Raw genomic sequence first — 12,400 nt, 5'->3', positions numbered from 1 at the left:
GGATGTCTAACAAGAAGGGTCCACTGTTGACAAACAAAGGCAGTGAAACAGTGGGAATATTTCTGGCCATATGAAAAGATAAGCAGGTTACTAGTTAGTCTTCCTAAAATGTGACTGTGCCTCACTGGTAAATCTTTGGCCCAGTGTGTGTGTGTTATTACAGCACACATTCCTCTTAGGACAGAATTATATCAGCTGTCGTCTCACTTGCAGCCTCTCAGCTGCACGTGTATTTGAAGGCGGGAAAGTTGGCACCCAGAGTCAAATGCACACACACATAAAACAAAACCGGGTTTTGTGTGTGGCTACTGAAAAAAATTCTGCATTGTCTACATGTCTTTAGCATGCACGGATAGACAAACAGATAGATCAATGAATAACAATCTTACATATATATATAGATATATATAATATTCAAAAGAGTAACATTGCATTTTCAGTAACCAGGTCATTCATAGATAGATAGATAGATAGATAGATAGATAGATAGATAGATAGATGGATAGATAGATTATCTATCTATCTATCTATCTATCTATCTATCTATCTATCTATCTAGCTATCTATCATTTGACTAAACTGCTGCACTAGTTGAGACTCCATTATTCTCCACAGATTATTTACAGACCAACTGGGCTTCATGCCAAAACTCTAATGTCTTTTCATAAGTTGGAATCGGTTAAGGTCACAGCTTAGAGTTGACCTTCTCAAAGTTCTTTCGATGCGCAATTGTAATGTCTTAATACGAGGACCGTTGGTACGTCAAAACCTTTCGCCTAGTCCGGGGCTCTGATCACACTGAGCTGGGCGAGGCCAAATGGCAGAAGACACTGAAAATAAGCAGTGGTTTTTGATGGAGTGTACAGTACATAGTAGTTTTACTGTTGTGTTACCACTACTGGCCAGCAGGATTTGGCTCTAAACACCTAAGATGAATTCTATACTAGAGAGCAACAATAACACAATAAACGTGTTTTTTAACAAGTCAAAAACAACATCGACAGTCTTACAGTGGAAACAGTTTGTTTATTTTTCCTTGACTTACGGTCAAACTAAGCAACAAAGTTAAAGTGCTACTTGAACAATAAGGGATGGAATTTATAAGATAACAACAATATGCAGCAGTTAGACAGGTGAAAAAATATTTTCTCAACTATGTCCTGAAAATCTAACCTGGTGGGATCGTTACATCAGACTTCCGCAGCTTTTGTGTGAAAGACAGCGCTGTTCATAAAAAGGACAACTGTGGTTTTAGGTACAAACACGGACACAGACACAGGGACTGGTATGGATCCACTCAGAACCTCTTGAGATTTAGCAATGGACATTGTTCTGAGCTGATAACTATTGTTAAAGATGAGCTGACACACACACACAGATGGACACACAGATGGATAGAAAAACAGACAGCCAGGCGGACCGACACCTCACATTATCACCGTTTCTACTCACCAGGGCTTGATATGTTTTCCATTAGTGCCAAAGCCAGATTAGGGAGGGAGACGAGTTTTGCACTGTCACTTTCCTTTCACTGTAACTGAGTCATAATAAATAAAACACTTATATTTCTAATTGTAAAAAACTTAAACAATTGATTAAGTTTATAGTTAGATTTAAATAGGCATTAACCCAATAACAAATCTTTTAGGGTTACTTCTAATATATTTTGTTTTGCTGGTTACACCAAAAATAAAAAAAATAATGCTAGATCTCCCATTTCCTCATTACACGTTTATTAGTCAAATTCTATAACATAACCAGAAGTGATGTAGCGGCAACCGACTATTCAGTCTAATGTTAAAAGTTCAATGTTGTAAATCGATGTAATAAAATCAATTTGGCAGCACAATTTAATTATTAATCTGATATATTGTGAATAAATTTCCAGAAAATGGCTTAAACTGTACATTAGCAATATAAAGCTATAATTAGGGCTAAATTAACCTAAAAGATAAGATAACTTTGTATTTTAGCTAACAACTAGAGATAAATCGGAGATGATTCCAGTCCCAGAGTTGCACGTACTATTACTGACATCTAGTGGACTTAACCTTGTAATGCATATTATATAACACATTCAGACGTGCTTTAATAATTTATTCGCTTATTTGCTGAATATAGACGTTTGTTATAATCTAAACCCCACCTCAAAGAACAGCAGAACTAACAAATTCATGTATGTACATAGTAAATACAGTGTAAAATTGAAACATTGAAATGCCAGAGATGAAGATTTTAGAGCTATTCCTCAAAGCTTAAGTTCATATTTTGAACAAGGCTCCCAGCTTTATAGTTTACAGTTTTTATATTATATTTTAGATTTTTGAACTCCTTGTTTTTGTGTTACCAGGGTTTGAGGATCATCTTCACTGATGCGTCACGTCTGGTGTTTCGGATGAGTGGGAGTGGAGGAGGGCTGGGCGCCACCGTCCGCATTTATGGGGAGTGTTTTGAGAAAGACCCTGAGAGACAAAGCAGAGAGACACAGGTACAGAGATGAATCATGTTCTGTCTGACTGTGTATTATCTGTGTGATGTCACTAAGGTCTTTGTTCTGTGTGATATTCAAACCCATATTTTGAAGTAAAAACAATTTCTTTTCAAGAGCATCCTGGTCAAAACATGCAGCACAAGAACAGCTTTGCAAAAAAATCAGAGAAATAATAGTTTACTTATTATTACTTATTAATATTTTAAATTTAAAAGAATGTATTATAATCTTAGTAATCATAAAAATACACTGCAATAAATGGATTCACTGCAAATTGACTGCAGTACTTGCACGGACCTTTTAGGGGTTGCCCAACCCATGTTGAAAACCCCAGCTCAACACACAAAAAATATGTTGAGCTACAGAAGCCAAAGTGGACACCTTCATTAAACTTACTGATGTTAATAATGTTTTTTTACAGAATAAATAAATAATTTAACCCATTTATTTCCAGGAAAACAGCTCTGCCATTTTATTGTCCTTGTCCTAATGCGTGACACACATGTGACTCACAAGCTGTCTTAATAATAATGTCATTATAAAATTCTAATCTTTTTGAAACCTTAGCCCGATATACATAAATCACCAGTTAGACATATGTGATTAGCTCACATGCTTATTAGCCCGCAACATGCTAAATATAGTAGAATGAAGTAAGCAGCACAGTCACAGTATGTTTGCTTTAACAACATGAAGAACAACCTTACACAGCTGTGATGATTCAACTCAATAAACTGGGATGAAATGCATATTGTACAACACATGACAAAACTCGCTAGTCATGCTATGTACTGCTATGCTTAAGTGCAATAGAAACGGACATCCACTTCAAACCTGAACACGTCAACCGTTGTGCAACTCATTATTACCTCATCTTTGATTTCTTTATTATACTACGGTTTTTATTGGACACCTGTTGATCAGAAGTACTGATTATGGAACCTTCTATGATCAGTTTATCTGTTTCAGGGATTTAGGCCCATTTCAGTAAACATCTTACGAGTCATATTTACAGCTCAGTAAAATTTGGTAGAAGTTTACAGGAAGAAGTACTCAGCAGCGTTTGTACATCTTGTATTAAGTCAAGCATTAACACAATATAAGAAGTACTCTTACAGGCAAAAAAATACATAATTTTATAGTTGTTTTAAAATGTTTTAAATCCATTATTGGTTCACTTCAGTATGCATCGCCATTGTACCACTCTACTGTGTATATAAGTGTGTGGGAAAGGATAATACAGTCTAGGGAGGATTGATAACAGTGTGGGGGAGGTTCATAAAGGGTAAATATACGGTCCACTCCAAAAGGATTGAAACGGTAAGGTCAATTCCTTTGTTTTTGTTGTATACTGAAGACATTTGGGATTCAGATCAAAAAATGAATATGAGACAAAAGTTCAGAATTCTAGCTTTTATTTCATGGTATTGACATCTTAGATGTGTTAAACAACTAAGGACAGAGCATCTTTTTTTTTTGACTCCACCCACCTTTCAAGTGAGCAAAAGCATTGGACGAGACATTATTAAATTAACTTAACTTAAAGTGAATAACATGTAATATTTGGTGGCACAACCCTTACTTGCAATAACTGCATCGAGCCTGTGACCCATTGACTTCTCCAGGCTGTTGCATTCTTTATTTGAAATGCTGTTTCAGGCCTTCACTGCAGCCTCTTTTAGTTCTTGTTTGTTTTAGGGGGTTTCTCCCTTCAGTCTCCTCTTCAGGAGGGAAAATGCATGCTCTATTGAGTTAAGGTCCGGTGATTGACTTAGTCAGTCCAAGACCTTCCACTCGGTCCACTTCCCCCCGATGAAGTCCTTTGTTGTGTAGACAGTGTTTTTTTGGGTCATTGTCTTGTTACATGATCAAGCTTGTCCCGATTAGTTTGGATGCATTTTTCTGTAAATTTCCAGACAAAATTGTTTTGTAGACTTCAGAATTCATTCTGCTGCTGCCATCATGAGTTACATCATCAATAAAGATGAGTGAGCCCGTTCTAGAAGCAGCCATGCAAGCCCAGGCCATGACATTACCTCCACCATGCTTCACAGATGAGCTTGTATGTTTTGGATCATAAGCAGAACCTTTCTTTCTCCATACTTTGGCCTTTCCATCACTTTGGTAGAGGTTAATCTTGGTCTCATCAGTTCATAAAACTTTGTTCCAAAACCTTTCTGGCTGTTCTCTGTGAGACATTGCCTCTGGGCCAAAGCATCACATGAAAATATGTATATATATTTTTTATTCTTGTTTTTTTTTTTTTTTTTTTTTACCATATAGCAGTCAGAAGTGGCCTACATTCCTCATGTCTTTTTCAGCGGTCTACAACAAGGCTACATATACAGAACAACACACCAAGTAGATATGTGTGGTGCATTTTGAATGAATGAATTAGAGTTAGGATTAGGGTTGAAGTGATGGTTTTTAATCCTGAAAAAACAAAACAAAGAAAATTTACTGTAAACACAAAGGATCGGAGTCATTCAGAACAATAAAGGATTACAGTCATTAGTCCAAACGTCGGTCCCTTGCTTGAGACAGAACACCAGAAGTCCAGTGAGAAAGTCCTTTAATGCTGTTGAGTCATTTGCTGCTGGACTTTCAGTTTAGTGCAGGTTGTTTTTGCATTGCCATGAGGAATAAACATCTTCAGCAAAATTCACTGAAAGAACTGTGACCTGGGACATATTAGATTCTCCTCTCCTCTGAACACACACCCTTGTTGTTGTTGTCGTCTTTGCAGGTGGTGCTGGGGCCGCTCATTGCCATCGCTCTGAAGATCTCTGGCATCCACGAGAGGACAGGACGTCGGGGCCCTAATGTCATCACATGAACCTAGAAGGAAAATAACACGCAGTAGCAAACACACACACACACACACACACACACACACACATACATGTAGTCACCCACCAGCTCACTCCAACTGTATTTTCTCTTCAGCTTCAGTTTTGTTTGTTTTTAACCATTGACTAAACACAGCCGGTTTATTGCCTGGGTTCATCTTTGAAACAGAAAATGAAGGTTGTCCAGTGTTATCTTAACAGTCTGTCGACGGTTATCTTCTGTCAGCTGATGGAAAATAAGCCTAGTTCAGTACCTTTATGACAAAAACCATGTAACAAACAACTTATCAATTAGCAGACTGACGTTGTGTGTTTGTATCTGGCCTACGTCTGAGCACGTCAAGAAGTGAAATGTTCATGTTTTAATTCATGATGATTTTTTATAATGTGGCAGTTCATATTCCATACTGCTTGTATCTGATGTCCCATACACGGCATGCCACAGTTTTTTTTGTTATTTTCTCAATGCTCAAAATAAAATGATCACACCACAGAAAACATGTTGAAGAAAGTTATGTTTCTTTGTTAAAAAGTAAAATTTATATGTTTCTGAACATTATCTTCATGTTTCTTGTTCAAAGACTTACTTGAACTTGATACTTGATACTTGATACTTGAAGTATCCAGTAAATAAACAATTAAGTTAATCAAAAGTTATGTGGGTCAATTGGGGTAATAGAATAGAATTGTGGCATTTATATCTGCATTGATTCTGCCCTCTACTTGTATTTTCTCTTTTCTTCTTAAGTTCAGGAAGTCAGTAAGAAGTCAGTAAGAAGTCAATAAGTAAGCTAATGTATTGTCATTGTACATATATATATCCATATAAGCGCTATGAAACAAGGTGATCAGGTGTTTGCCCAACATACCACAGCCCTTGGCAGGATTTGAACTTGAGACACAAGTGACTCAAATGCAATGCCAAATAATAACAATTACAACCATAATAATTTATTATTTATTTATCCCATATTTGGGGAATTTTCATTCCAAGGCAGGCTGCTAATCGCTACACTGTGGAACCAAAAAATACGAGCTAATGCTAAAACACAAAAGGCATTAAAAGTAGTGTTGGGGGGAGGTAAAGGATCATTTTTTTATACAACAAAATGCAAGTATCCGAAGCAAAAATGTACTAAAGCAGGATATATATGAACCTTTGTCATGATATTGTTGGAAGTGTACAGTTCCATTTCTCAGTAAAGTGATAGCTGGCCGGGACCTTTCCTACTGTGAGACATGTCTGCCATGACGTCAATGGAGTACAAGCAGCTTTCAATGTAATAAAATCATAAGTAAAGCTGCAGTCAAATTGTGTTTATAGCTCCTCCTGCAGGGGTGAGGCAGGGGGTACATGCTCTGTACAATAACTTAAAATCAACACATTCGTTCTAAAATCCTCTTTGTGAAAAATCACACAGTCCTTTGAAATATGCCCTTTGAAATAATAATTTATAATAAATAAATGATAGAACCGCATCATTTTTTTAATGCCTGTGTTCCTTTGTAACCCAACAAACATTTTTGAGGATTGGTCTTTTTATTTATTTTTATTTTTTAATTGAATTGGACAGAACTAATGGGACAAATAAAAATACAAGTATGTATATTTCCCTGTTGAATTCTTCGAAATTTTAATTAAGTTCATTCTTCATAATTAAGAGCACTGTGTTGTGCTGATACCTGCACTTGTTCACCATCGTGGAGGAAATGTAAACCTTTGATTTGTGCAAGCAGCAGCTGTTCTTTCCACCCAGTGTTGCGGCTGTAGCTGTAGTTCATTGATACTGACATTTGTGTTCAGGGTGGTACAACATTATTATACACATCAAATCTTGATAAATCTGTGCTTTTGACTTGTTTAGAGTGGTAGTACATATTACTATAGGCATGAAATGCGCTGTATTTAGAGTGGTAGCACATTATTTGAGGCTAAAGAGAAAATCCCTGTTAATATATCTGTTCTCTCAGGGTTTAGGGTAGGACTTTATTTATGTTCTTTACATTTACATTTATATTACATGTACATCGTAAACCAGAGGGAATGTAAAATGTTACCCAATGCAGCACATACTGTAAAACAGAAAATAATCACATCTAGGATTTTTCAAGTGTTTTTTTAAATTATTTTTATTTTTACAAATAGTAACATAAATGATCATAATATATAATACAGAACATTTGGGTTTATTTTACATTTGTACATGTTTTATCTATTTTCCAATAATATACAGGCTATGTCCATTCTTTGTCCATCCTTTGTTTACTGACAGTCTGCACATCAGATATGTTTCCACTCAGAAGGAATTCTTTGGCATACTGTAAATAAAATATGAATGTAATTATGTGCTTGATATGGTACATTATCTACAATTAAATACTATTAGCTTAATCTTCAAAGTATATAAACATAAACTTGTAGCGAAATAGTACCTTTAACACTGGACCCCCACACAACTGCTGAAATCCGTGTGTTGTGGTCCATGGTGTGCACTGTCCACACATATTTGGATTCCTCCCTTGACCTGTTCCTCAGGAAGTTTCTATAATAGCATAAAAAATATTTTTTCTAAACTTTTTTTCCCCTCTCTTTAAAAAATATATCTGTTCAAATTATTCTATATATGACTGCCAGTTCCTCAGAATCTTCCTGTTGTAGGCAACCTCATTTCCCATTGGGTCCCTTACAGTGAGGAACTTCTCTGCCATGTTCACAACCTTAAGTAAAGTAATTTAATATTTCATATCAATAAACAGGCTGTATAAGGACTTCCTTTACTCTGCTTAATGGTTACTTTACAGAGTCTTGCACAGCCAGCTTAATTTTTTGAAGCAGAGACTTCATTTTTAAATATATCCACATAAAAGAGAAGATTTGTACTGTACTGAGTCATCAGAAATCAAATATTTTGGAAACAGATCACAATAATCCAATGTGGAGTAATATTCACAGGACACAGCCAAACATTCTCTGCTGGGAACTTCATCTGTAACAGATAATATAGAAATATGTACGTTAATAAAGATGAGTTAGGACCCTACATCAAAAGAAATGACTTACTTTCTTAATAGGTACATCACCTTATGGAGACTTCACATTAAAGAACAGGGAGCTTGCCACAACAGCACTGAGATAAAATATTATTGATAAATATATTTGTTAGTGCAAAAGTGCATCCATAGACCGTGTCAAGTAACTTCCATTCAAAAGTAACACAAGCCTTGATTCATAAAATGGGTAGAAATTATTTGAAATTTGCCTTTTTCTCCATTTTGTGTAGTTCCAATGCACACAAAGGAAATAAACCGATTATATACCTAAGAAAACATAGCAATCAATAACTCAGCGGAAGATATACTTAATTTCATGGACAAATGTCAGGGGTCCATACACTTCCATCAAAGTCTGTAGGCCACTATCAAAGAATTGTAAACAACCTTATGAAATACTGTAAACCCTGCGCTAATTTAGTAAGGTACTGTTTTAAAATACCTGGAAAATCACAGCGCTATTAGACATTCGTATTGCATACACATAAGTTCGAAGGCTACATGAGGAAGTTTGATGCAAGAAAATGATGCAAATTTAGTAAGGTACTGTTTTAAAACAGCTGAAAAAATCAGAGGCTATGTGGGAAAGTCATGACTACTGAATTCAGACACAATCTAATGCACGTAGCAAGTTGAAATAAGTTGACTGTCAAACCCATGCATTGCATACTGGTCATATAAATTATTAAAATACAAGAAACTAACCTTGTTTAACGGTGGGGTAGCAGAAAACTATGGCTTGTCTGCAGCGACAAAATGGCCGATGTGTGCATGCGCAGTTAACTCAGGTGGGAAAAAACTATAGGTAGGAGAAAACTTCAGAACACCAGACGGGTAGAGACGTCCTTATTTGGATATGCTTCTTAGATATTGTCATTATTTGTGCTGAAAGATAAAGAAAAAAATTTGGAAGTTGTAGAGCAGATCATTTACGTTGAACAATGTTTCACAGGGGTGTACTTTTACCCTAGCTTCAGTAACTGACAAAAAAGGTAGACAGATTTAAAGTAATTCTTATAATAATTAATAGTAATTAATTATTTGTTCCTTTATTTAGTTTGTCTTTTCACAGAATCCACATTGTGATCATTAGAGGAACAAATATACCTCACATATATTTTTCAACGTTACTATAGTTTAAGTTAGTTTGAACCCAAGGTGATAAAATGTCAGTATTGCAGTAGATCTACTACTAACCCTTTATTTCACAACGTCATACTTCATATGACACTTAAAATACATAATAATTTGGCATTCAAGTTATATATATCCCATACTTTAACATTACTGTCCAGAATGAAGTAAACTATTTTATTGTTACTTATTCACAAACCCCTTACTCTGAACATTAGCTCAAAACATTAGATATATTTTATATTTGTTGATACTGTAATGTTGGTTAATTTTCAGCCTCTTACAAAGTGACAATTTTAAAGAACAGTTGTGTGAAAATACAGGCTGGTGGTTTTCCTGCTGCGCATTAAAATACAATAGTGTTATAATATAAAACTATTTTAGCATCTAATACTAAACCTTTTTTCAACATAATATGTCATTGGAGTTTACACACTAAGTGTAGAAATCCCATGGTTTACATCTTGTTTTTTTTTTTTTAAATGTTGGATTCTATATTTCTTTCTTAATATTACTGCATACAGTAAATAAGTAAGTAAATATGGTTGTTCAGTTACCATAAAACAGCATAGGTATTTACTAGATTGTACTTTAACAGCAATATATTATTTGAATATGACTGAATGTCATACATTGTAGCTGTTCTGCAGGGCATGGTTCCATTGTGTTTTTGTGGCCAGTAGAAGGGGTGGCATCCTGATCACCTGCCATGGTCTGCAGTGCTGCAACTACTGGAGCTGCTGGATGTCGTTCCTCTACACACTTGTGGTAGAGGTAATCAGCCTCCTCACAGAGCCACTGTGACAGGGCATCCACATTGGCATGGAGATGACAAACACGGAGGTTTACAAAGGCAAAAAGGCATTACTCTGAACTGCCACAGCCCTTGCCCAATGGTAAAGGCAGTCTTAGGACAGGCTTCTGGTGTTAGCTCAACCTGCCAGTAGCCACTCCGAAGGTTGAGGGAGCTGAACCAGCAGGAACCAGTGATGTGGTCCAGGGCATCACATGCCTGTGGCAGAGGGTAAGAGTCTTTATGGGTAATATGGGTCATTTAGGCGGTGGTAGTCAACACAGAACCGCAAGGAGTTGTCCTTCTTTCTCACAAGGACAGTTTGGGCCACCCACGGGGTACTCGAGGACTCGATGACACTTGCTGCTGCCATCTCCTTCATCTTTTCTTCTGCCACTGCATACTGCTCATGGCAGACGACGTGGCAAAAGGCAGATAAGACGGCCTCGCCAGTGTCTATGTCAGGCAGGCTTGTGTGTGTAAAATCCTCATCCTTGGCAGCAAAGATATCAGAGAAAGTGTTTAGCAGCTCCCGTAATTGACGTTTCTGTTGCTCATCAAGACCATCACAGCTCAGCTGGTACAAATCCTCTACGGCTAATTCTTGGATTTAGCTTGGGGAGAGAGAGTTAATCATTAGGAGGCGGGTCCCTCATTGTGCCATCCTCATCTAGGTTAACTTTGGCTGAGGTGTTGGTCTCAGCGGGGCCGGAGCTGGGCAATGGTGAGCGACATGACTCAGCTTGACACAACAGTAACAGCCCTTGTCAGCCTGCCTTGCTTCCCTCCTGAAGCTTTGCAGTGGGCGTTTTGGTGGAAAACTCCTCTTGGTGACTCCTCTTAATCTTCACCACTGTCATAGCCCATGACCGCTGTGAACTAATCTTTCGCTGTGAACTAATCTTTATCTATGAACGAATCACTCTATGCGAACTAATCTTTCGCTGTGAACTAAACTTTTGCTATGAACTAATCACACTGCGAACTAATCACTCACTGCGAACAAATCATCCTCTGCAAATTAATCTTTCGCAGTGAACTAATCTTTCGCTATGAACGAATCATTCTCTGTGAACTAATCTTTTGCTGTGAACTAATCTTTCGCTATGAACGAATCTTTATCTATGAACGAATCACTCTCTGTGAACTAATTTTTCGCTATGATCGAATCTTTCACTGTAAACCAATCTTTCGCTGTGAACTAATCTTTCACTACGAACGAATTACTCTGGAAACGAATCTTTAACTGTGAACTAACCTTTCATTGCAAATGAATCACTCTCTGTGAACTAATTTTTAACTGTGAACTTATCTTTTACTTTGAACTAATCTTTCACTACGAAGAAATTCACTTTTGCTGTGAACTAATCTTTCGCTGTGAACTAATCTTTCGCTGTGAACTAATCTTTATCTATGAACGAATCACTCTATGCGAACTAATCTTTCGCTGTGAACTAAACTTTTGCTATGAACTAATCACACTGCGAACTAATCACTCACTGCGAACAAATCATCCTCTGCAAATTAATCTTTCGCAGTGAACTAATCTTTCGCTATGAACGAATCATTCTCTGTGAACTAATCTTTTGCTGTGAACTAATCTTTCGCTATGAACGAATCTTTATCTATGAACGAATCACTCTCTGTGAACTAATTTTTCGCTATGATCGAATCTTTCACTGTAAACCAATCTTTCGCTGTGAACTAATCTTTCACTACGAACGAATTACTCTGGAAACGAATCTTTAACTGTGAACTAACCTTTCATTGCAAATGAATCACTCTCTGTGAACTAATTTTTAACTGTGAACTTATCTTTTACTTTGAACTAATCTTTCACTACGAAGAAATTCATCTCTGCAAACTAATCTTTCGCTGTCAACTAATCTTTCACTGTGAACTAATCTTTCGCTATGAATTAATCTTTCACTGTGAACTAATATTTCACTGTGAATTAATCTTTCACTGTGAACTAATCTTTCGCTATGAACAAATCACTCTCTGCGAACTAATCTTTCGCTGTGAACTAATCTTTCACTGTGAACTAATCTTTTGCTGTGAACTAATATTTCAATACGAATG

The 12,400-nt window shown here is 36.6% G+C and overlaps 1 protein-coding gene across 1 annotated transcript in view; it reads left to right on the top strand.

Annotated features, from left to right (window-relative positions):
- pgm5 (phosphoglucomutase 5) overlaps positions 1-5,838 on the top strand; it is a 35,462-nt gene extending 29,624 nt beyond the window's left edge. Inside the window, exons 10-11 of the mRNA XM_008337218.3 lie at positions 2,351-2,488; positions 5,238-5,838. Coding sequence (XP_008335440.1) covers positions 2,351-2,488; positions 5,238-5,327 — 228 coding nt within the window. The 3' untranslated portion in view covers positions 5,328-5,838. The remainder of the gene's footprint in view (positions 1-2,350; positions 2,489-5,237) is intronic.
- The last annotated feature ends 6,562 nt before the right edge of the window (positions 5,839-12,400 follow it).

Source organism: Cynoglossus semilaevis, unplaced genomic scaffold (assembly GCF_000523025.1).
Source record: "Cynoglossus semilaevis isolate Cse_v1.0 unplaced genomic scaffold, Cse_v1.0 scaffold376, whole genome shotgun sequence".
Lineage (NCBI taxonomy): Eukaryota > Metazoa > Chordata > Actinopteri > Pleuronectiformes > Cynoglossidae > Cynoglossus > Cynoglossus semilaevis.
This window is presented reverse-complemented; position numbering and strand designations above follow the sequence as displayed.